General features: G+C 36.7%; 1 protein-coding gene across 4 annotated transcripts in view; it reads left to right on the top strand.

Annotated features, from left to right (window-relative positions):
* Positions 1 to 26,673, top strand: part of MAGI3 (membrane associated guanylate kinase, WW and PDZ domain containing 3) — a 287,292-nt gene that overhangs the window by 215,452 nt on the left and 45,167 nt on the right. For all 4 annotated transcript variants that reach the window (XM_007977516.3, XM_007977515.3, XM_007977520.3 and 1 more), the window contains 3 exons: positions 4,790 to 4,847; positions 9,924 to 10,018; positions 15,487 to 15,675. In XM_007977516.3, the coding sequence (XP_007975707.3) occupies positions 4,790 to 4,847; positions 9,924 to 10,018; positions 15,487 to 15,675 (342 nt within the window). The remainder of the gene's footprint in view (positions 1 to 4,789; positions 4,848 to 9,923; positions 10,019 to 15,486; positions 15,676 to 26,673) is intronic.

Raw genomic sequence — 26,673 nt, 5'->3', positions numbered from 1 at the left:
AAATAAAATAGTGTTTTGGTTAGGTAGTTGTCTTGAAAATACAACATTAGGAATCCATTTTACCCTCAACCCATCCCATTTCTCTTATGATGAAAGAAAGGTTAAATTTTTGCTAAAGGCAGCTTAGAAATGTATTGAATGTTGATATTTCAGAGCTTAGAAAGTGATAAAAAAAATTATCAACTGAATAGAGCTCCACCATGAGAAAACAATTGTAATTCTTACATTTAAACAAGAAGAATCCTATTTTGGGAAGAGGAAAGAAAGATAAATTCATGGGATTTAGAACCAACCAGCTGCTTGATATGCCCAAAATAGTTTTGTCTTTTGAAATAGCTTTTTAGGGGAATACTTTGGCTTCATACACAGGAAAAGATGGTTAGGTTAGGTCTTTCCTGTATCAAAAATAAACATATTTTCTCTTGGCCCTAACCCTACCCATAGTTTTTATACTATCTTTTTCACAAGCAAATTTTTGTTTTAAGTCATGTATTCTTAAGGACTCTACCTCTTATTTTTCTCTCCAGTTATTACAATATTCTGACTTTTGCCTCTTACCTTTTCAGGGTTACCGGTAAGCTACTGATTTTTACAGACTCTTTTTAGCCCTTATCTTTATGCCTAACAGCTTTACAAAGCATTTTTTAATGCTGACCATGCCCTTCCTCTTCTGTCTTCTTTTATACCATTCCCCCTGATGATTCTTACTTTCTCCATCTGCCCCTTAAAATGTCAGTGCGCCTAAGATTCTGTTCTTCACCTTTCTCTGCTCAGTTTATCTAGGTAATCATGTCTGCTGTCATAGCTTTTACTACAATGTCTCTCAAATCTTTATCTTCTTTTATTTCTCTTTTGAGTGCCAGGTTCATATGGCCAAGAGCTTGTTATTTATCTCTACCAGGATATTCTACAGATCACTCAAATGTAACACCTTCCCTTCCTGCCTTCAACAGATGATATGACATACCCCTAGCTGCTTGAGCCAAAAACTGGTTGTCATCCTCACCCTTTCCTCACTCCTCTTTGTTGCAGTTAACTACCAAGTTCTATCAATTCTGACTTTTAAAAACCTGCCATTCGGGCAGATCACAAGGTCAGGAGACCAAGACTGTCCTGGCCGACATGGTAAAATCCTGTCTCTACTAAAATACAAAAAATTAGCCAGGCATGGTGCCACGGGCCTGTAGTCCTAGGTACCCGGGAGACTGAGGCAGGGGAATCACTTGAACCGGGGAGGCGGAGGTTGCAGTGAGCCTAGATCGCGCCACTGCACTCCAGCCTGGCGGCAGAGCAAGACTCCATCTCAAAAATAAATAAATAAATAAAAGCCTGCCATTTCTTGAGTGTCCATTGGTGGTAGACACATTACTAGGCACTTTTTACATATCATCTGTCTTGTAAATTCCTCTGAATCCACATTAATTCCTAATTTCTATTCCCACAGCCATTTTCGTAATTTTTTTTTTTTTTGACAGACTCTCACTCTGTTGCCCAGGCTGGAGTGTGGTGATGAGATCTCAACTCACTGCAACCTCCACTTCCCAGGTTCGAGTAATTCTCCTGCCTCAGCCTCCTGAGTAGCTGAGATTACAGGAACCCACCACCACACCCGGCTAATTTTTATATTTTTAGTAGAGATGGGGGTTTCACCATGTTGCTCAGGCTGGTCTAAAACTCCTGACCTCAAATGATTCACCCACATCGGCCTCCCAAAGTGCTGGAATTACAGGTGTGTGTCACTGCACTGGCCTATTTTCATAATTATTCAATAAATGTTTGATAATGTATCACTTTCATGCTACAAGAGCCAGAAACCTGGGAATCATCTTTGCCTCTTTCCTCCCTTCCCTTCCTCAATCCTCATGATAGTCATTAAGTTCTATTACTTTACCTTCTTTGTCTTATTATCCATTCTGCTATCCCTGCCTTAGTTCCAGTCTTCACAAGTTCTTAGGCAGTCTATTAGTGTTTATCTTGTCTGCCTTTATTCTCATTGCACACCATCTATTTCGTCCTTTGTTACCGCTGCCCATAATCTTTTTCAAATATAAATTAAATTATGTCACAGTTCACCTTAATCAATTCTCCACCATCATCAAAATAAAGATCGAACTTCTCAAAACAGCACTCTAAGAATGTTGTAATTTGGTGCTTGTTCATAAAATTCATTTCTATCACCAGGCTGGAGTGCAGTGGCACGATCTTGGCTCACTGCAACCTCTGCCTCCTGGGTTCAAGTGATTCTCCGGCCTCAGCCTCCCGAGTAGCTGGGACTACAGGTGTGTACCACCACACCCAGCTAATTTTTGTATTTTTAGTAGAGACAGGGTTTCACCATGTTGGCCAGGATGATCTTGATCTCTTGACCTCGTGATCCACCTGCCTCAGCCTCCCAAAGTGCTGGGATTACAGGTGTGAGCCAACTTATGTTTAAAGACTGCTTAAACGTCACCTTTTAGAAGGCTTTCCTGATAGCAATCTTACGAGGCAATTGGTGTCATTCCTCTGTACTCCCCAAAAAAGATTATGTTTATCTTCATCTTATCATTTATCTCTTCCGTCTTCCTGTCTAGACTGTAAACTCCTTGAAGTCAAGAACTGGGTTATATTTCTAATTTTTATTTCTGCATAAGGATGATGGGGAGAGAAGGATGAGAAGGGAGAAAGGAAAAAAGAAATAAAATGAATGGATGAATTGATCCACTAAATAGTGTATAAAATTGCTAGGTATTTTAGTCTTGATTTTTATTACCTTCATTTTAAATGAGCAAATAATAACCACTTCTTTATCTGTATTAATTTTCCCTGCATGCAAAAAAAAAAAAAACAAAAAAAACTTGCTAATGGTGTCAGTGGTAAAGGTTTAAAATTAATAAAATAACCCAGAAGATAGATGGCTGCATTTGTTTACCCTCCTAAAGAAAGGACTGTTAATCTTAGTTGCTAATTATCTTGAGTCTTAACTAAAATGCTAAATTAACTTTCAAGTTAACATTAAAATATATTTATGCTGATCTTTTATCCTTATTAACTATTAATACATCCCTTTTAGTGAATTTTTCAGGTATCAAATGGGCTATTTCAGCTATTTCTATAGACCTTAATTTCTCCAAACTTCTCTAAAGACAAAACGTAGGTCTAATTGTGGTACATCTGTAGAATTCATTGTTACTCAGCTCTATTCAGTTCCCATGCTATTTCAAGAAAATTTCTTTTAAAGAAAAAAAAAAATATTTTTCATGGAAGATCCATAACTGTTATAGTGCAGTTTTACAGATATATTCCAAAAAAAATACTCTTATCCATGAAACAGTTGTTTGATGATAAAATGTTATATCTATTTGATAGATTTGCTTCATAGCTGAGGAGGATTAAAGTGAACTAAAGTACATCTCAGTTCTTTTTAATGTTTTGTTCTCTTCTCACATATTTCAACTATTTTAATATTTCATTTGTTCTCATCTTTCCCACCTCAGATATTTCAACCAGGTCCTTCAAAGGAAAAACACAAAAACTCATCAAACTTTGAAACCACCAATCAATATATATGCAGAAAAGAATGGTGGAGAAATGGGGTAGGGGAAATTTGGAGGTTTTCACCAGGAGGCTAGTCATCTGTTCTTTTCTTATATTCTGAATGCAGAACAATAATTTTTCTTAGAGTAAAACAGTATAGCTTGTCAAGTTTATTGTAATGGAATTTTTACTTACAAAGTTGGTATGTCATAACTGAGGCTAAATGTTATAAAACTAATAAATCTCGTGATACTTTCTAAACGTGTTTGCTGTCCAGCGTACTTTTTGTGTGTGCGTCTTCCAGCATAGCAGAAGCACTCTTAAGAGAAATTGAAAATGAAAGCATGGGACATCATAGTGTACAACTGTGTACTTAAAAAAAAATTCTGTTTTGCTCAACTGCTATATAAAATGGATAGGACTAGAACCACCTGCTAGGAACATTCCTCTCAACTTAATCCATGTTTTCCTAATAAGATGGTTCTTCAGAAACCTTAACTTTACAAGGAATGCAGACAAAGTGGGAGGGAAAAGATTCACATTCACATTGAAAAGCTCAGGTCAGTTCACGTTGAAAAGGCTAGAGATTTTTTTTAACTTCCAGAAATTCAGCTACCTTCAGTATTTCCGGTTATATTTTATTGCTCAATTACCGAGATTTAGTAATATATAAAAATGCTATGTAAGATATTTGTTATTCACAAATACAGATTACATAAAGCACTGTGGTAGTTAGATTAGTGTTCCTTCAGATACTCAGATCCTGTTCACCAACAGAAAGCAGGTACTTTTGTAGGTTTTAAGCAAATCTAGATTGCTCTCTTGAAATGGCAAAAGTCTAAGACTAGGGTTGCCGTTGAGAAGTGGGTCCAAACATAGCATCAAAAATGACTATGTATAATAGTAAAAAACTGAACAGGCACCTGCTTCTTGTGTTGGACTACAGGGTACGTATGTCTCATGTCAGCATGATCAAGGTTTTTAAATGAAAGAAATATACAGTAATTTGTATTAGCATTTTTATGGCTTGTGGTTCATATAAACACCTTTTTGTTTAATGCCATCTTCTGTTCTGGGCTTCTAATGCTTGCTGAAATTCTCACTGGCTGGGGAAAAAGCCACTCAGACTTAAATTGTATTTGTTCCTTGGAAGTGAGCCCTCAGCTTTCTGACTCCCAAATATTAGTATAATTAAATAATAAATTCACTCACTGGTGAATTATTTTCTGTCAATTTTGAATCTGGCATTTCACTCAATTTTCTTTATTTACAGAGCTTCCTTATGGCTGGGAGAAAATAGAGGACCCTCAGTATGGGACATACTATGTTGAGTAAGTTTGTTACCTCAGTTAATATTCTCCCAGATGTTTTCCTTTCAGCATATAGCTTTAGAGAATACTGGATACAGCACTTTATGCTTCTGTGATCCAGCTGTTGAGTTTTTCAACTAGGGGTGTGAAAAGGTAGAGGCAGTGAGCATTTACTACATTGACCCTGGGCTTCCTGGAAGTTGGCTTTGAATTCCTAAATATAGAAAATAAGGGGGAAGTTGCCTAGAGGATTAATAGCTGGAGATACTGTTGTTACTAATACAGCCTCTAAAGAGAAAGTCAGTTGATAGAAAACTGAAATGAGGGCAACGGACTAGATTAATTATCAAGGTAATTTCCAGCACTACCCCTGTATGCTTCTGAAAGCAGTGGAAGAACTTTAGGGCATTATAACATAATTACCTAAAGTTTTGAAGCATACACCTAAAGGTGTACTCTCTTTTAAGGAGTTATTCCAGGAAAACTTAGTATTCTTTTTAGGGGTGAAAGTTGCTTCTTAGGCAGGTGTTACAGTTAATTTTAAACATAAATATATATTGGAGAGGAGTGCCAGACCCCTGCCTATGTTAGCCAGAGAAATTAAGCTAATGTCAATGTCTAATTTTGCCTTCTCTTTTCTTTATCTAATTGCTACATTGTTATGACCATTGGGATTGCTTTCTTTCCAGATGCTAAACATTGAATTTGACCTCCAGCGTCTAGCAGCAGGCAAATAATTGTATCAGAAACATTACTATTTACCTGGAGACTAGGAGTTAAACCTGCCGCCTAGGTAGCAAAGACAAAATGTTATTATTACCTGAAAAAGTAACAAACACAAGCATCTTTAATTTTATGATTGTTGCTTAATGTTTCAACACTTACAGGCATAAACCAATGACATTTCCTGGTAATTATCCCTAAAGTAAGCATCTCTGACTCCTGTTGCAACTGTAGTCTTTATTCTATTGTGCAGGTTGTTACTTGAGTCACTGTGGTTAGAGGGATTTTTGGAATGACTTCTTATAATTAAAGGTGTCTCCTAAGGAAATGACTCAATTAGATTGACACTTAAGTATATAACTTCAGAATTTCAATATCTTGGTTCCTTTGAAAGCTATGCTAATTTTGTTTCCATTGTGTTACTTAATATCTTACTGATACTGTGATATAAAAAGTATACAGCAGCTCTTTTATTATTTTTTTCCTAAGTCATATTTTGTTAAAGGAAGAAACGACCATTTTTCACATTAAAGGAATATTTGGGGGCCAACTGAAAAGGTTTTGCAGGATTTTTTTCTTCCCCTCAAAGTTTAGTCTCTTTAAATTGGGCTCTAATCAGCTATTATTTGCCATTGACACTGCTGAACATTTCTGAGATAATGATTCTCATTCTCTTTATTACCCATTCCAAGTGAATTTGAATACATGGTCAAAAGGTGAAAGTCATTTGCCTGTTATAAAACCTTGAGCTGAATGATCTGGTGCCCATTATGCAAAGATGTAATATTAAAGCAACTTTAGGGCAAATCCTGAAGCGACCTGCTCCTAGTTGTCAGGGAGGTACATGAAATAGCCTGAATTAGAAGCAGCAGCAGCAGCGACATGATTTTGTATGATTGTTCCCAGAATGAGCTCATTTTACAGGAGGGTTTTGTATTAGATTAAGAAGGAGCAGACTGTACTCAAGATGCACATTAGTATGGAGTCAGCTGAGCTATGGAGTGTGGCTTGATTCCCAGATTAGTTAGGTTTTGAATCTCGACCATGGTAATCTGCAGTGAGTTTACTGATGGAGATAAAAAGCTGTTACTTGAATGGCTACTCTTTGGCTCTCTTAGTTTGTCAAACCAGATGGCACGATGATTGCTCTTGGCAGGAGCCTTATAGTAGTAACACCAACTGCAATGGTAGTTTTTCTTTGTATTTATTTTAGAGGATGGGATTCTGATGGATGAATTTATTTTTTAAAATAAAATTGTTCCAAAAATATAATATGCTTGTAATATGCATAAATATAAATATGCATAAGCTATAAATATGCTTATATATTTAGAAATGTGGTCTTGATTGTATTGCATTACATGTCTTTTTTAAATTAACATATAATATACACATTTTGGGGGTGCATAGTGATGTTTCAGTACACATAATATATAGTGATTAGATCAGGATAACGAGCATTAAATGTCTTGATGCATCTAGGTGACAAAGTCAAAATATATACTTGCTTTCACAACTAAAACTTTTTTTTTTTTTTTTTGAGACAGAACTTTATGCTTGTCGCCCAGGCTAGAGCACAGCAGCACGATCTTGGCTCACTGCAACCTCCACCTCCCAGGTTGAAGCAATTCTCGTACCTCAGCCCCTTAGTAGCTGAGATTATAGGCATGTGCCACTACACCCAGCTAATTTTGTATTTTTAGTAGAGATGGGTTTTCCCCATGTTGGTCAGGCTGGTCTTAAGCTCCTGACCTCAAGTGATCCATCCGCCTCGGCCTCCCAAAGTGCTGGGATCACAGGTGTGAGCCGCCATTCCCAGCCATCTAAAATTCTTTATGAAAGAATATTTCGTTGAGATAAATTTTTAAATCCAGATATTAGACATAAAATTTTAATACAGATAATGTGCCACATTGTGTACTAATATTTAATCATTCTTGTTTGCAATCTTTTTTTCTTTCTGATAATCTATAATATTTTCCTCTCTTATTTCCCATAGCTGGTTATATGGAAAACAAAATTTGTTGTATCTTAATAATAGTGTAGGTATAAGTAACTAAATGAAAAGGACAGTATTCTCACTTCTTTATTTTTTGATTTTTTTTTTTTTTTTTGAGTGGCATTTTAGTCTAGATAGTCTAAGATAATGAAGATAATAACTTCCTTCAGTAAATCTTATATTGTGTTGTCAAATTTTTAGGAAAAGGATTACTCATTTGCATACTTCTACTCTCCTCTCCCACACATTACAAAGGGTATAAATACAAATTACTACTTTTTATGTTCTAATGCCTGGGTGGCAAAAGTGAGTCATTCTAGCCAATGATATGAAAGTGAAAGTGAGCCAAGCTTCTTTCTGAACAGGTTTATTCTTTTCTGAGTGTCAATTTTTAGTTGTTTTTCAAAAGAATATGTAAAATATCAGTTCTTAAATAAATTTTTTAAAGTAGTTCCTAAGATTTTTATTTTCACAGAGTTAAACAGTTAACTCAATGGACAGGGTGTCCCCCTCATATTATGAAGCAAAAGCATACTTGAGTGTTAGTGAAATTAGAACCCAAAGAATGTCCAGTGGCACTTACCATATTTAGATCTCTTAAACTATTTAATAAGTAACCACATCTGTTGTGGAACTAATATGCACTAGTAGCCTAAGTGACATGGAGAAAGCTAACATTCCTTTTTTTGAAGGTGGTTTTTAAAATTTTAATTTTAGTCCCTGCTGCCCATTTCTCTACCACCACTCTTAATGTTTGCAAATGGCAAAGCTCCAGTGTGGACAACATAGTAAGACCCCATCTCTACAAAAAAAAAATTTTTTTTTTAATTTACTGGGCCTTGTGGCACACACTTGTGGTCACAGCTACTCAGAAGACTGAGGTGGGAATATCGCTTGAGCCTAAGAGGTTGAGGCTGCAGTGAGCTGTGATCAGACCACTGCATTCCAGCCTGGGTGACAGAATGAGAGCCAGTCTCGAAAAAAAGTAAAATAAATAAATAAAAAGGCAAAATAAATGTTCAACTTGTGTGACTATTTATATGTACATTTTGTAATATTCAGCCTACCTAAAGACAATCATGTTCTGAAATTCTCATGATTTGGTATTTAATTGTTGGTGTTCACTCGTGTTACCACTTTTTATTTATTTATTTATTTTGTGACGGAGTTTCACTCTTGTCACCTGAGCTAGAGTGCAATGGCACGATCTCGGCTCACTGCAACCTCTGCCTCTCGGGTTCAAGTGACCCTCCTACCTCAGCCTCCCAAGTAGCTGGGATTACAGCCATGCGCTACCACACCCAGCTTATTTTTGTATTTTTAGTAGAGACGGGATTTCACCGTGTTGGCCAGGATGGTCTCTATCTCTTGACCTGGTGATCTGCCTGCCTTGGCCTCCTAAAGTGCTGAGATTATAGGCGTGAGCCACTGCACCTGACCTCACTTCTTATTAAAGTGGAAAACTGTAGCATATGCTGAAATATATTTGTACTATGGAAGTGTTAGAATATGATTTCCATTGCTTCTGAATTAGACCTATTCAAGGTCCTTAACAACTTTTTTACAGCAGTTGCTTTCTTAACCAACTTCCACTTACCTGGCTTGCCAGAAGAACAGTGATCTTTTTCTTCTGTAAAACATACTATTGCCCATAGCGTATTGAATAGTTTTGGCTAATCTCCTAGCGGCTAGTCTCCTCAGGTTTCCTGCTTTCTCTCACAGAGTTGTATGCATTCCAAGAGTCAGTAGTGAATGTTCCCAAATCATAAATGTCAGTTGAGCCTATGTTATAATTATTCATTTAATTATGATATAATTATGAAGAAATTTAAGTGTGAAAGAGTTACTCTGTACTATAATTGATAAAAGCAAGTCATTTTCTTAGTTGCTACTGAACAGATATAGGTGAGTCAGTGGAAAAGTAGTAGTAATATAATTTAAAAAGGATTCTGTACACAGATTTCTTTGAAAGTGTCTTTACAGCTTGCTTTATTTTGGAGAAACTTAAATTAAAACCTTTCTATCATTAACTGCCTTTTTTAAAAAAAATTAAATTACCAGGAACAAGTACTTCTGATTGCATCAGATAAGAAGGCTATAGTTTTGAAAACCGTTATTGGCTATATTGGGTAGGTTTATGAAGAAGCTATAGTAAATGTAATATCAAAAGCTTCACAGCTTGGCATCTTCTACAGGACTTTATTTAGCTGACAGAAAGCCCCACTGCTATCATCTGTCAGTCTCTCTGTGTTCCATAGCCTAAAGATACATTATTTGTCCCCTAATGTATGAGGATGGAATGGTATGATAGACTATTTAAGAATATGTTACTGTTTTATTTTAAACTGAAATGTATATTTTTCTGCATTCTATAGTCATCTTAACCAGAAAACCCAGTTTGAAAATCCAGTGGAGGAAGCGAAAAGGAAAAAGCAGTTAGGACAGGCTGAAATTGGGTCTTCAAAACCAGGTAGGCATTCTTCTCAATCTTTTCTTGAAAGAATAACTTGTGAAATTTGTATGCTGAGTTAATAAAAGTGAGTTTGAACTTTTTATTTCTATGGCTTTGACACTAGACAAGAATGTCTAATATTTGTTACTGTAAAGATATGAATAATCTTAATAAAACATCTGAACATTATGAGAATAGTGAGATTTTTCTCAGGAGTATATACAAAGCATGAAGTTGTTGGGAGAAGGGATTTGGGTAGCTTTTTTGTGAATTTGAGATTTTGTTTTGAAGATTGGAATGTTTCCTTATATGTTTAAGGCGAGACCAATATTAGGTCTCTAGTTCATCATTAGCTTTTCCCAAGTTAATTGCTTAAGTATGGTATCTGTAACCATTGAGGATTCTTCATTAACCAATATTAATAAATAATAAATATATCAAATTATTTACCTACATCATCGAGTCTCAAGTGGGATGGTAGGTATTAGTAACATCAGACTCACTTAGGGAGCATTTTTAAAAAATACAGATCCGGAAATTTCAATGAGCCTAGTCATGTGTATTTTGAAAACACTGCTCAGGAAGTTCTTACATTCTACTTATCCCTCCCCATCCCTTTTCCAGTCCTCATTTGTCATTAATAACCAGGGGTATATATGGTCATATTGTAGTAATCCACTAGATTCTCCACTTCAGTTGCCCATGAGAGAAATAGTTCTTTCTTATAGTTACTCTTCAAAAACATCATCCTCCTCCTAAAGTTTTGCATTTCGTTTAGCAAACATTTTGAGTTTAACAAATACTTTTGAGCACTGACTGTATCCCCAGTGCTTTGCTAGGCACTAGGTATTCAAAAATGACTAAGAGTAAGACAGGGCTTGCCCTCAAGAGTTCACAGTCTAATATAGGAAACTGATGGTTATAATATATGGAGATAGGTGCCATCCTAGAATAGTAATTATAAGGGTAAGCTGAGGAGCAGGTTTGAATCCCAGCTGTGTAACCTTGGGTACATTTCCTAAATCTCTAAATGCCCCTATTTCTTCATATATAAAATAGGAATAATAATGGTACCCACCTCTTAAGGTGGTTATGAGTATGTAAAATAACAGATGTAAAGTACCTGCAATGGTATTAAGCATGCGTTGGCTAATAAATGATAATAGTTTCATTGTTATTAATAGAGATGTACAAGGTACAGTGGTGGCATAACGAAGGGAGTACCCAACTCTGCTTTGGTGGAGATTATCAAGGGGGCAGGAGAAATTTAAAAGCAGAAGAGATATGAACTAGGTCTTGAAAAGTCAGGAAAAGTTAAAGCAGGCAGACAAAAATTTTAAAGGAGTAAGAAAGCATACCAAGTAGAAGGAACAGAATGTTTAAAATCATAGAAGCATGAATTGGTGTGCTGAACGGCCAGAAGGCAAGTAGGCGTGGTTACAGCATAGGGTATTTGTAGGGTAGTAACAAGCAATGAGTTTATAGGGATAGGCAGCCATGAGAAGAGGTTGAGTATGTCACATGTTGCTGGAATTTCAAGGAAGTTGAAGATTGAAAAATATATGTTGGATTTGACAGTAGGGAGGTCATTAGTCACTCTAGCAAGAGCAAGTAGAGAGTGAAATAAAATTGCAATAGAATGAAGAAGGTATGGGAGGTGAAGACGTGGAGACAATGAGTATAACCAACTATTTTCATAACTTTGACCATGAAAGATTATAGATAGAAGACATGAACTGAAGAGCAACTTGAATCCCTAATTTATACATAAGGAAATGGAGACTTTAATAAAGATTAAGCCTCTTGCTTAGAATAACAGTGAGTGTCAAGCCAGAATTTGAACTTAGTTTTACTGACTTTAAATTCAAAGTTCTTTGTATTATAATATATAGTCCCTGAATTCATGGCACATTTCAAGGGAGATCTTTCCTCCCTTTATAAACTCTAATTTCCCTGAAGTCAGGTACCATATGTTTTATTGATTTAGATACCCAGGCTCTCTCCTATAAGCTAGGGATTAAAAGAAGAGTAAACACTCAACACCTGGCCAGGTATAGTATTTCACACCTGTAATCCCAGCACTTTGGGAAGCCAAGGCAAATGGATTGCTTGAGCCCAAGGGTTTGAGACCAGCCTGGGCAACATGGCAAAACTCCATCTCTACAAAAAATACAAAAATCTGGCCTGGTGTGGTGGCACACACCTGTAGTACCAGCTACTCAGGAGGCTAAGGTGGGAGGATCACCTTAGCCCAGAAGGTCAAGTCTGCAGTGAGCAGTGATCACACCACTACACTCCAGCCTGGGTGACAGAATGAGACCCTGTCTCAAAAAAAAAAAAAAAAGAAAAGGAAAACAAACAAACAGAAATATTCAACACCTGTCTTTCAGGAGCTCCCAACTTAGCCAGGGAAATACACATATAATTTTAGTATAGTATGATAAGGAAGATATAAACAATAGTGGTAGACAAAAGGGAGAAATTAAATCTGAATGTAGAAGGGCAAGAAAGACTTCCTTGATGTTATTGAAGTTATGCTAGTCCTTACGGAATAACAGCTGCCATTTGTTGAGATATTGAGTCACATATAGATTTGGATACTTTGTATAATTATATCGTTTAAGTCTCAAAATAGCTCTGCAAGTTATTGATATTATTATCCCCGTTTAGAGGCTTTGATGGCATTAAGTTAAAATTGTCTGATTCATCTATCCCAAGGTTATCCTTTCCACAGAGTCAGAAGCACTCAAGTTTGTGAGCCATGGAACCTCCTTCCTTGAACAGTATATAAGAGTTTGTGCTCATCTACATTGATTGTGCAGTTACCATTTGTCAAGCACCGCTTCCTCTGCTTTCTGTGTGTCACATAGTTTAATCTCTGTGACAATCCCATGAATTTTAGGTACGACTAGCCCCATTTTAGAGACAAGACAGCTGAGGATTACAAGTTTTAAACAACATACCCAGGATCACTCAACTAAATTACAAATCTTGGATTTAAAGTTGAGACCGTTGATCTCAAAGACAGTTTCTTTGTGCCTTTATGATTTTCACTTTTCTAAGCTTAATTTTGATAAGACTTACTTCTCACCAACTTTCAGTTGGCTTTGGCTGTTTTGTTAATACTTTCTAAAATTAGGTGTTATTTTTCGTTCCTCTTATTGTTTGTACAACTTGGATGTCATTTATTGTATGCCAGTTTTCAAGTTTTGCCCTCAGAAGCCAATCTTATTCTAGTATCCCTGGGGATTAGGGCATGGGATAGCTAACCAGAAACATCTCAGTGTTTGACATAAAAATGAAAACGGTACATTTTATATTATCATCAAGTACCTGTCCAAGTACTCAGTCATTAGAGAAATATTCTTATCTACAGTCTGGTAGGCAACACTAGTGGACGGTGTTAGTTAACTTCTGTAATTGAACGGGTATTGCATATGTCAATTAAATAATTTTTAAAAGTAATATTTTGTTCAGAGACTGAACAAAATTCAAAGTTGCTACTTTGAATGTGAGAAGCTCAATAATACAGAGGTGTCACCATAAGTAGGCTGACTGGCCATCCTCTGAGAGGCCTCACAAAATGGCATTTACTATGATCAATGCACTGCTGTCTGGAGTCTACTTCTCTACTTTGAGAAGCCCAAAAGAGCTGGATTTTTCGTTTGTTTGTATCATGTGCTTTTTGCAAATAAAAGCAAATCTGGGAATAACATATCAAATAAGGTAGCTCCTACTTTCCACCCCGAACCTGCCACTGTCACTATTGCCAGGGCAGGCCTACCTCTTGAGAAAGCTGTTTACATACTGCATAATCTGCAAACCATATAGAACAGCACCAAGAATCGCTCTTTTTTGTGATAAGTTTTAATATATACCTGTTAGAACACTCTGCTAAGAGGGGCAGCAGCAAATACACATAAGTAACTCTGGGCGTGATACTAGTGCTAAGTGTGAAACAAGCTACCATTATTAATTCAAGTTAACAGGGAAACGCACAACAAAACCACAGTGAGAAACCACTCCATGTCCGCTAGAATGGGTACAACCAAAAGGACAGACAGGACAACTGTTGGCAAGTATGTGGAGAAATTGAGGCCCTCCTATGTTGCTTGTGGAAATGTAAAATGGCAAGGCTGCTTTGGAAAAGTTTGGAAGTTTATCAAAATGATAAACATAATTACGATATATTCATAGTAACTGCTGGAATTCCACTCACAGTATATACCCAAGATGAATGAAAATATGTCCACACAAAAACTTGTATGTGAGTGTTCATATCAACATTATTCATAATAGCCAAAAAGCGGAAATAACCCGATGTCCGTCAACTAATGAATGGATAAACAAAATGTGATATTTATCCATACAGTGGTATATTATTTGGCAATAATGTAATAAATTTATCTTTAGTAAATACATATTTAATTTAATATTTATTATATATTAATAATAAAGAGCAATAAAGTACTGACATATGCTACAATACAGATGAACCTCAAAAACACTGTCAATTGAAAGAAACCATTCAAAACACCACATATCATCTGATTCTGTTTTTATGAAATGCCTGTATTGGGCACGTCTATACGTGGATAGTAGATTTGTGGCTTCCTAAGGCTGGGATATGGACGTGGGTTGGGGAGAAATTGGATAATGACTGCTAATGGGCATGGGGATTTCCTTTGAGGAGGGAAGAAAATGTTCTACAATTAGATTATGCTGATAGTGGGATGACATTGAATTGTATACTTGAAAGAGCTGAATTCTATGTTATGTGAATGATATCTCAATAAATTTATTAAAAAATAGATGATGGCAGAACATTTAAAATGTGTTTTTTTTTACAGTTAATTTAATACTTAGTAAATTATAAACCTGTACAGTTTGATTCTCTCAGTTTTTGTCACTTCCCTAATGGCACGCATGGTTGAGGAGAAGAGAGAAGAAGTTCTGGAAGGAGGTTGTTATTTGCAGATATGAATCACTAGGGTCATCTAACCCCTAAAAATGGGCATTTCAAAAGAAGTATGTGTTTTTCTTCCTAAATTATCTACTAAACACGAGTGAAAGGGATAGAAATATGAAGCTATTTACTGATAGTAAAAAGATTCACTCCTTCCATCAGTTATAAATTAAAGACTGCAGAAAGCCTGAACTGTGAATTATAAAAATTCTCAATATACTCTCTTTCATAAGTTTGTGACACTTGGCCTTATCCTCCTGGTGTCGTACTTTGCACATAAAACTCAGTAGATGCTGAGTTTTATAGTACAGCTGAATAGTATCTAAACTTTCAGCAATTGAGTACTAAAGGTTGTGTCATTTTAATTTCATATAATGGACTCTGGGTTGAAAGTAAGTGCAGACAAGGCAATGAGAAAGAGATAAAGTTGAGAATAACATTAAATTATATAAAAAAAGATTGAGTGCTATATTCATTGTAATTATTTTTGTTCTCAAACCCACTTCTCATTTTGGCACAGATATGGAAAAATCACACTTCACAAGAGATCCATCCCAACTTAAAGGTGTCCTTGTTCGAGCATCACTGAAAAAAAGCACAATGGGATTTGGTTTTACCATTATTGGCGGAGATAGACCTGATGAGTTCCTACAAGTGAAAAATGTGCTGAAAGATGGTCCCGCAGCTCAGGATGGGAAAATTGCACCAGGTAACAAATTTTTCCTAATTGTTTGAAGAGTAGTGATGCTATAACAAAAATTATAGTGAAGAGATTTTATATACATAGAGAGAAAGAATTAAATTATATAACTAAAGAGAGAGATTCCGGTATTAAAATAGCTTATCCTCTAATTAAAAAAAAAAAAGTTGTATGGGTACATAGTAGGTATATATATTTATGGGATACATGAGATATTATACTTTGATACAGGCATGCAATAAGTAATAACCACATCATAGAAAATGGGGTATACATCTCCTCAAGCATTTATCTTTTGTGTTAAAAACAACCCATTTATACTCTTTTAGTTATAAAATGTACAATTAAGTTATTACTGACTGTAGTCACCCTATTGTGTTATCAAAAACTAGGTCTTACTCATTCTTTCTAACTATATATTTTTTATACTCCGTAAGCATCTCCACTTCCCTCTCACCCCCCGCCAACCCCAACTACCCTTCCCAGCCTCTGGTAATCATCCTTCTACTCTCTATCTCCATTAGTTCAGTTGTTTTAATTTTAGTATCTGCAAAGAAATGGGAACATGCAAAGTTTGTGTTTCTTTGCCTGACTTATTTCACTTAACATAATGATCTTCATTTCCATCTGTGTCATTGCAGATGACAAGATCTCATTCTTTTTATGGCTGAATAGTACTCCATTGTGTATATGTACCATATTTTCTTTATCTAATTATCTGTTGATGGACATTTAGGTGGCTTCTAAATCTTCGCTATTGTGAAAAGTGCTGTAACAATCATGGGAGTGCAGATATCTCTTCAATATACTGATTTCCTTTCTTGTGGGTATATACTAAGCAGTGGGATTGCTAGATTGTATGGTATCTCTATTTTTAGTGTTTTGAGAATCCTCCAAATTGTTTTCCGTAGTGGTTGTACAAATTTACATTCCCAACAACAGTGTATGAGGGTTCCCTTTCACCACACCCTCTCCAGCATTTGTTATTGCCTGTCTTTTTGGATAAAAGTCATTTTTAACTAGGGCAAGATGATATCTCATTGTACTTTTGATTTGTATTTCTCTGATGGTCAATGACCTGAGCACCTATTCATATACCTGTTTCTATGTCTTCTATGTCTTCTTCATGAGAAATGTCTGTTCCAATGTTTTGCCCATTTTTTATGAGATTATTAGATTTTTCCTATAGAGTTGTTTGAGCCCCTTATGTATTCTAGTTGCTAATCTCTTGTGAGATAGTTTGCAAAGATTTTCTCCCATTCTGTAGGTTGTCTCTTCACTTGACTGACTGTTTCCTTTGCTATACCGAAGCTTTTTAACTTGATGTGATCCCATTTTTGCTTTAGTTGCCTGGGCTTGTGGAGTATCACTGAAGAAATTTTTGCCCAGACCAATGTCCTGGAGAGTTTCCCCCATGTTTTCTTTTTCTAGTTTTATAGTTTGAAGTCTTAGATTTAAGTCTTTAATTCACCTTGTTTCGATTTTTGTATATAGCAGAGATAGAAGTCAGCGAGAGATAGAAGTCAAGTTTCATTCTTCTATATGTGGATATCCAGTTTTCCTAGAACCATTGAAGAGACTGTCTTTTCTCCAATGTATGTTCTTGGCACCTTTCTTGAAAATGAGTTCATTGTAGGTGTATGGATTTCTCTATTCTATTTCATTGGTCTGTGTGTCTGTTTTTATGCCAATACCATCTTCCTTTAGTTACTACAGCTCTGTAGTATAATTTAAAGTCAGGTAATGTGATTCCTCCAGTTGTGTGTACTTTTTCCTCAGGCTAGCTTTGGCTGTTCTGGGTCTTTTGTGATTCCATATAAATTTCAGGATTGTTTTTTCTATTTCTGTGAAGAATGTCATTGGTATTTGGATAGAGATTTGATAGAGATTGCATTGAATCTCTAGATTGCTTTGGGTAGTATTGAGAAGAATATTGATTCTTCCAACTATGAACATGAAATATCTTTTCATTTTTTGTGTCTTCTTCAGTTTCTTGCATCGGTATTTTATAATTTTTGATGTAGAGATCTTTCGCTTCTTTAGTTAATTCCTAGGTATTTAATCTTATTTGTGGCTGTTGTGAATAGGATTACTTTTTTTATTTCTTTTTCAGATTGTTCACTGGCATATAGAAATGCTACTGATTTTTGTATGTCGATTTTGTATCCTGCAACTTTACTGAATTTGTTTATCAGTTCTAATAGTTTTTTTTTTTTTTATGTGTGGAGTTGTTAAGTTTTTCCAAATATAAGATCCTATCATCTAAAAACAAGGATAATTTGACTTCTCCCTTTCCAATTTGTATGCCTGTTATTTCTTTCTCTTGCTGATTGCTTTAGCTAGAACTTCCAGTCTTGTGTTGAGTAACAATGGTGAAAGTGGGCATCTTCATTTTCCAGATCTCAGAGGAAGTGCTTTCAGTTTTTCCCCCATTCAGTATGATACTAGCTGTGGCTCTGTTGTATATATGGCTTTTATTATATTGAGGTATGTTTCTTATATACCCAGTTTTTTTAGAGTTTTATCATAAAGGGGTGTTGAATTTTATCAAATTTTTTTCAGCATCAGTTGAAATGAATATAGTCTTTGTTGTTGTTGTTTTTGTTTTGTTTTGTTTTTTAGACCGAGTCTCTGTCACCGAGGCTGTAGTGCAGTGGCATGATCTCGGCTCACTGCAACCCCTACCTCCTGGGTTCAAGTGATTCTCCTGCCTCAGCCTCCTGAGTAGCTGGGATTACAGGCACTCACCAGCATGCCCGGCTAATTTTGTATTTTTAGTAGAGATGGGGTTTCACCATGTTAGCCAGGCTGGTCTCGAACTCTTGACCTCAGGTGATTGACCCGCCTCAAATGATTATAGTTTTTATTCTTCATTCTGTTGATACCATGTATCACACTAATTATTTGCATATGTTGTACCATCCTTGCATTCATGGGATAAATCCCACTTGGTCATGATGAATGATCTTTTTAATGTATTGTCAAATTTGATTGCTAATATTTTGTTGAGGAGTTTTACATCAGTGTTTATCAGAAATACTGGTCTGTAGTTTTCTTTTTTTGGTATGTCTTTGGTTTGGATATCAGGGTAATACTGGCATCATAGAATGAGTTTTGAAATATTCTTCCCTTTGTTTTTCAGAATAGTTTGAGTAGGAATTGTATTACTCCTTCTTTAAATGCTTGGTAGAATTCAGCAGTAAAGCCATCAGATCCTGGGCTTTTCTTTACTGGGAGACTTTTTATTATGGCTTCAATCTTGTCACTTGTCATTGGTCTGTTCAGGTTTTAGATTTCTTTGTGGTTTGATCTCGGTAAGTTGTGTGTGTCTAGGAATTTATCCATTTCTTCTAGGTTTTCCAACTTGTTGGCATATAGTTGCTTATAATAGTTTCTAACAATCCTTTGAATTTCTGTATCAGTTGTAATGTCTGCTGTTTCATCTCTGATTTTATTTATTTGGATCTTCTCTCTTTTTTTCTGTTAGTCTAAGGTTTGTTAATTGTATCTTTTCAGAAAACCAACTTTTTGTTTCATTGATCTTTTGTGTTGTTTTCTTCATTTCAAATTCATTTATTTCTACTCTTTCTGCTTTTCTTCTATTAATCTAGAGTTTAATTTGCTCTTTCCTATTTCTTTAAGATGCATCATTAGGTTATTTATTTGAAGTTTTTCTTTTTTTATATCTATAGGCACTTATAGCTATAAATTTCCGTCTTAGTACTGCTTTTGCTGTATCCCATAGGTTTTGGTGTGTTTTGTTTCCATTATTATTTGTTTCAAGAAATTTTTCCAATTTCCTTCTTAATTCCTTTATTGACTCACTGGTCATTCAGGAACCTGTTGTTTAATTTCCATGTGTTTGTATAGTTTCCAAAATTCCCCTTGTTATTAATTTCTGATTTTATTCCATAGCAGTCAGAGAAGATACTTGATATAATTTTAATTTTTTGGAATGTTTTAAGACTTCTTCTGTAACCTAACATATGATCTATCCTTGAGAATGATGCTGTGCTGAGAAGAATATATATTCTGCAGCCATTGGATGAAATATTCTATAAATATCTATTAGGTCCATTTGGTCTATAGTGCAGATTAGGTCTGATGTTTCCTTGTTGATTTTTCTGTCTGGAAGACCTAATGCTGAAAGTGGAATGTTGAAGTCTCCTGCTATTATTGTGTTGAGGTATATTTCTCTCTCTTTAGTTCTAATAATACATATCATATATTACGTAATAAATATATATAATATATAATTGTAATATATAATAAAATACCTCTCTCTTTAGCTCTAGTAAAGCAAATAACACTTGCTTTTATGTATCTGGGTACTCCAGTGTTGGATGCATATATATTTACAATTGTTATATCCTCTTGCTGAATTTACCCCTTTATTATTATATAATGACCTTTTTGTCTCTTCTTGCAGTTTTTGTCTTGTAATCTATTTTGTCTGATATAAATGTAGCTACTCCTACTGTTTTTGGTTTTCACTGGCATGGAATGTCTTTTTCTAGTCCTTTATTTGGAGTCTATGTGTACCTTTACAGGTGCCGTGTTTCTTCTAGGCAATAGATCATCAGGTCTTGCATTTTTTATTCACTCATCCTCTCTGTGTCTTTTGATTGGAGAGTTTAGTCCATATGGATTCAATGTTAATGATGATCAATAAGGACTTATTCCTGCTATTTTGTTATTTGTTTTCTGATTGTTTTGTGATCTTCTCTTCCTTCTTTCCTTCCTTCCTATCTCCCTTTTAGTGAAGGTGATTTTATCTGTGGTATGATTTAATTTCTTGCTTTTTATTTTTGGTGTATCCATTGTGTGTTTTTTTTATTTGAGGTTACCAGGAGGATTGAAAATCTATATTATAACTCATAATTACAAACTGATGACAAATTAACACTGATTGTATAAACAAAGAAGCAAACAAGCAAAAAGAAAATGAATAAAAAGTCTACAGTTTAACTTCATCCCTTCCTTTTTAATTTTTTGTTGTTTCTCTTTATGTCTTATTGTACCGTCTTTGTCTTGAAAATTTGTTCTAGTTATTATTTTGATTGGTTTATTGTTTAGTCTTTCTACTTAAGAGTATTTTGCACACCACAATTACAGTTTAATATTTTGTGTTTTTCTGTGTGCTATTAACAGTGAGTTTTGTACCTTCAGATGATTTCTTATTGCTCATTAATGTCCTTTTCTTTCATATTGAAGAACCCCCTTTAGCATTTCTTATAGGGCAGATCTAGTGTTCATGAAATCCCTTAGCTTTTGTTGTCTGGAAGGTCTTTATTTCTCCTTCATGCTTAAAGGATATTTTTGCCAGATATACTATTACAGGGGTAAAAGGTTTCTTCCTTAAGCATTTTAAATATGTCTTGCCACTCTCTCCTGCCCTGTAAGGTTTCCACTGAAAAGTCTGCTCTTAGACATATTGGAACTCCTTTGTATGTTATTTGTTTCTTTTCTTTTACTGCTCTTAGGATCCTTTCTTTATCTGTGACCTTTGGGAGTTTGATTTTTAAATGCCTTGAGGTAGTCCTCTTTGGGTTGGTGCTCTATCTGCTTGGTGCTCTATAACCTTCATGGGCTTGGTATCTTTCTCTAGGTTTGGGAAGTCCTCTGATATTATCCTTTTGAATAAACTTTTTACCCCATTTTTTCTGTACCTCCTCTTTTGGGCCGATAACTCTTAGAATTGCCCTTTTGAAGCTATTTTTTAGATACTGTAGGTGTGCTTTATTGTTTTTTATTCTTTTTTTTTGTCTCCTTTGACTGTATATTTTCAAATAGGCTGTCTTCAAGCTCACTAATTCTTCTGCTTGATCGATTCTACTGTTAAGAGACTCTGATGCATTGTTTAGCATGTCAGTTGTATTTTTCAACTCTAGATTTCTGTTTGATTTGTTTTAATTATTTCAGTCTCTGTTAAATTTATGGGACAGGATTCTGAATTTCTTCTGTTATCTTGATTTTTGTTGTTGTTGTTGTTGTTTTCTCAAAACAACTATTTTTAATTTTCTATCTGAAAGGTCATGTATCTCTGTGTCTCAAGGATTGGTCCCTAGTGCCTTATTTGGGTCATTTGGTGAGGTCATGTTTTCCTGGATGGTCTTGATGCTTGTAGATGTTTGTTGGTGTCTGGGCATTGAAGAGTTAGCCATTTATTGTAGTCTTTGCAGGCTGGGTTTGTTTGTGCCCATCCTTGTTGGGAAGGCTTTCCAGGTATTCAAAGGAACTTGGGTCCTAAACCCAGTAACACTGTGGTTCCTGCAGACTCATATAAGGACCACCTTGGTATTCTTGGATACGATCCAGAAGAATTATCTGGATTAATAGGCAGAGACTCTTGTTCTTTTCCCTTACATTCTTCCAAACAAACAAAGTCTCTCTTTCTCTCTCTCTCTCTCTCTCTCTCTCTCTCTCTCTCTCTCACTCTCTGTTTCTCTCTTTCTTTCTCTCTGTGCTGAGCCTCCTGGAACTGGGGGTTGGGGGACATAAACATCCCTGTGGCCACCATCACTGGGACTATGCTGAGTGAGACATGAAACCAGCACAGCACTGGATCTTGCCCACAGTCAGCTGTAACCACTACCTGGCTGCCACCTAAATTCACTGAAGACCTTGGGGCCCTGTGATCAGCTGGTGGCAAAGTGAGCTAGGTTCGTGTCCCTCTCTTCAGGATGGTGAGCTCCCCCAAGCCCTGGGTGGATTCAGAGATACTGTCTGGGAGCCAGGGACTGAAGTCAAAAACCTTAGAAATTTACCTGGTATTCTATTCTACTGTGGGTAAGCTGGCATTCAAACCACAAGACAGAATTCTTCCCATTCTTCACTTTCCACAGACAGAGGAACCTCTCCCTGTGGCCACCAACACTGGCCTATGTGGGGGTGTGGGGGTGTTGCCAGGCCACTGCTAATGTTCACCTAAAGCACAACCACTCTTCAGTCAGTTTGTGATGGGTGCTGTCAGGGCTGGGACTCACCCTTAAGGGCAGTGGGCTTTTCTCTGATCCAGGCCAGGTCCAGAAGTGCTGAGCCAGGGCCTAGGCCTGGACTCAGGGACCTCAAGAACCTGCTTGGTGGTCTACCCTACTGTGGTTGAGCTGGTACCTAAGCTGCAAGACAGAGTCACCTTTACCTTTCCCCCTACTTTTCTCAAGCAGCAGTGTTTCACCATAGTTACCACAGCAGGGAATGTGCTGGGTCACGCCTAAAGCCAGCATGTCTCAGAGCCCAGTGTCCGTGGTGTATTTATTACCTGGGTATTGTTATTGGTTATTCAGGGCCCAGGGGCTCTTGAGTAGGCAGGTGGTGAAATCTGCCAGGTCTCTGCTGTGACAGGGCAGCACTGAGTTCAATGAAGAGTCCCTCAGCCACTGTACTCTCCCTTTCCCAAGCGCGTAGATTTCTCCATACCAGGTGGCCGCTGCCAGGAGGTAAGGGAGAGGTGGCATAAGCACTGCCTTAGCTGCCCTGGCTGGCGTCTCATAGGTTGCAGTCAGGTGTCTCTGATCCCAGCTCAGCACTCGGACTTGCCTAGGAATTGCAGTCCTTGTGGCCTAGACTGCCCCTCTTCACTCAGGGCCCCAGAGCACTACAGCCCCCAGTGGAGAGGCTTGCCGGAACTCAGTCTCCAACCACTGGGATGGGCAGTTCCTCTCTGACTAGGGCCGGCCCAAATGTTCCCTTTGTTGGCATATATCAGCTGATTACAGCCTGGTTCTGCTTTCCACTGTGACAGGGCAGCACTGAGTTCAATGCAAATCCTCACAATTGCTGTGCTCACCCTCTCCCAAGCATACAGATTCTCTCCGCCACTGCAGGGAGGATGGGGGAGGGGTAGCACTGGCAATTCCAGACTGCCTTTCCTATCCTCTTCAGTGTCTCTTTCAGTGATACAAAGTCCAAACCAGACACTGTGATTGCTCACCTGCTTTTTGTCTCTTGTAACAGTACTTTTAGTATGTAGTTAGTTGTTAAAATTTGGTGTTTCTGTGGGGGCAGAGGGATGAGTCGTGTAGGCTTCTATCCCACCACCTTACTCTGCCCTCCGTCACCATCTATCCTCTAAACTAAATGCCTATTATCTTTGATGGTGGGCCATTTTACAAACAGGTGAAAACTGTGGGAGAAAATATTAAGTTCATTAATATTTTGAAATATTTTATGTAATTTTGAGATAATCCTTTTACTGTATAAAACTAAAGATTTATTAATCATCTCAGAAAACTATTAGTTTGATTTTCTTGAATTATAAAGGATACTTTTGGAGTTAGCATTTACCTATAATCTAATTTGAAAAAAGGTCATTTGTGGTATTTATCATGGTATCAAATTGTTCAATCTTGCAGTTTTTCCCAAGTTTGTTTTTTTCCTTAATCTTACTGGTTATTAAATTGAACTCTTATGTTAAGAATTATAGACATAAATATTACCATTTTTACAAAGTTGTGTAAACTTGTCTTTTCTGTAGTTTCCCAAAGCCTTTACTTGGTAATTGCTGGATATTTTAATATGGCTGGCAGTGTTTGTGGCTCAGGCACTTGGAGAAAGTTGAAGACTAATTTCTGATTGCGGGGGGAAGTTTAAGCATTGTTTTCCAGAAAGATTCTAGTATTATACTGAGGTTGCTTTTTTCAGTGTTTGCTAGACTTCTCTAATCCTCTCGTATTTCACATACCATGAAAATATGGACCAACATTCGGATGGTTGAATTGTCATAGTATTTTTTAATCTCTCATATTATGCTTTCCCATTGAGGTAACAAAAACTTAAAACAAGAAAACTTAAAATAATCAAAAGTTATACTTGTGAAGAAAATTATTTTTATTCTACTTTATTACTTTATAAAGTTAACAAACTTTAGAGATTAAAATTAATAGTAAGGTTCTTTTGTCTTCAGTTTTGACCTTTTCAACATTTTGTCCATGAAACACGTGTTAGCTATTGTGTATGCTGTCAGGATTTCAAAATATAGTTTCATATTTGTCTAATATGCTTATCTAATTTGCATGACAATACAATATTTCCATGAAAATTCTGGGAGCTTTAATACCAGATTGAGTTTCTTAAAAACCATCAGAACAAATTAAAGCACTTTTATTTGGCAATAACCTTTTAAATAATCATATTCAAATAAAAGCAAATTGATGACACAACAGGGGTCAAATTTTAAGTCAAGACTGTGTTAAAAAATACCCAACTGATGACCGTCGAGTGGTAATGATTCTACAAACAAATGTTCATACTAATGTAAAATCAGGAAAGCAAAACCAACTTTTAGAGGGATTTATTAAGCTGACTTTTCAGTGTCTTCAATAATGCATTGTTTGCTTCTGTTGAATTTTTTGTTGCTTGTTTCACCTTTTGAAATCTGATTTATAAATCATTCAAAACTGCTGCAAAAAAAGGATACTATGAGAAAATACATTCATAAATTAACATCATTCTAATCTTCAGTTCAATATTTCTCAAAGTAGAATGAATTTTTAAGGTATATTGTAATCAATGGCTTTTGTTTTGTTTAATTTTTTTTTGTTTTTTTTTTTGAGACCGAGTCTCACTCTTGTCGCCCAGGCTGGAGTGCGATGGCAGAATCTCGACTCATTGCAACCTCCGCCTCCTGGGTTCAAGTGATACTCCTGCCTCAGCCTCCCAAGTAGCTGGGATTACAGGCGCACGCCACCATGCCTGGCTAATTTTTTTTTTTTTTTTTTTTGAGATGGAGTTTTACTCTTGTTGCCCAGGCTGGAGTGCAGTGGCATGATCTTGGCTCACTGCAACCTCTGCCTCCCGAGTTCAAGCTATTCTCCTGCCTCAGCCTTCTGAGTAGCTGGGATTATAGGCGTGCACCACCACACCCAACTAATTTTTTGTATTTTTAGTAGAGACAGGGTTTCATCATGTTGGCCAGGCTGGTCTCAAACTCCTGACCTCAGGTGATCCACCTACCTCGGCCTCCCAAAGTGCAGGGATTACAGGTGTGAGCCACCGCATCTGGCCTAATTTTTTAATATTTTAGTAGAGATGGGGTTTCGCCAGACTGGTCTCGAATTCCTGACCTCAGGTGATCCACCTGCCTTGACCTCCCAAAATGCTGGGATTACAGATGTGAGCCACCACGCCTGGCCTGAGCTACCACGCCCAGCCAATGGCTTCTTAAACTCAAGAAATAAGGTGGTATTTAAAGATAGACTGTTTGACCCCCATCAAAAAGAGAACAAAGGATATGAACAGATTCTTCTCAAAAAAAGGCATTTATGCGGCTAACGAACATATGAAAAAAAGCTCAACATCACTGATTATTAAAGAAATGCAAATTGAAACCACAGTGAGATATCATCTCATGCCAGTCAGAATGGTGATTATTAAAAAGTCAAGAAACAATAGATACTGGCAAGGCTGTGGAGAAACAGGAACACTTTTACACTGTTGGTGGGAGTGTAAATTAGTTCAATGAATGTGGAAGACAGTGTAGTGATTCCTTAAGGATCTAGAACCAGAAATATCATTTGACCCAGCAATCCCATTACTGGGTACATACCCAAAGGAATATAAGTCATTCTACTGTAAAGACACATGCATACGTATGTTTATTGGCAGCACTATTTACAATAGCAAAGACAGGAACCAACCCAAATGCCCATCAATGATAGATTGGATAAGGAAAATGGGGTATACACCATGGAACACTATGCAGCCATAAAAAGGAATGAGATCACGTCCTTTGCAGGGACATGGATGAAGCTGGAAGCCATCATCCTCAGTAAAGTAACACAGGAACGGAAAACCAAACACTTCATGTTCTCATACTGGGAGTTGAACAATGAGAACACGTGGACACAGGGAGGTGAACAACAAACAACAAACACCAGGGCCAGCTGGGGGTTGGGGGACAAGGAGAGGGAGAGCATTAAGACAAATAGCTAATGCATGTGGGGCTTAAAACCTAGATGATGGGTTGATAGGTGCAGCAAACCACCATGGCACACGTATTCCTATGTA

This window comes from Chlorocebus sabaeus, chromosome 20, assembly GCF_047675955.1.
Source record: "Chlorocebus sabaeus isolate Y175 chromosome 20, mChlSab1.0.hap1, whole genome shotgun sequence".
In the NCBI taxonomy this organism is placed as follows: Eukaryota; Metazoa; Chordata; class Mammalia; order Primates; family Cercopithecidae; genus Chlorocebus; species Chlorocebus sabaeus.
Note: the sequence above shows the minus strand (reverse complement) of the source record. Positions and strands in the feature narration are given on the sequence as shown.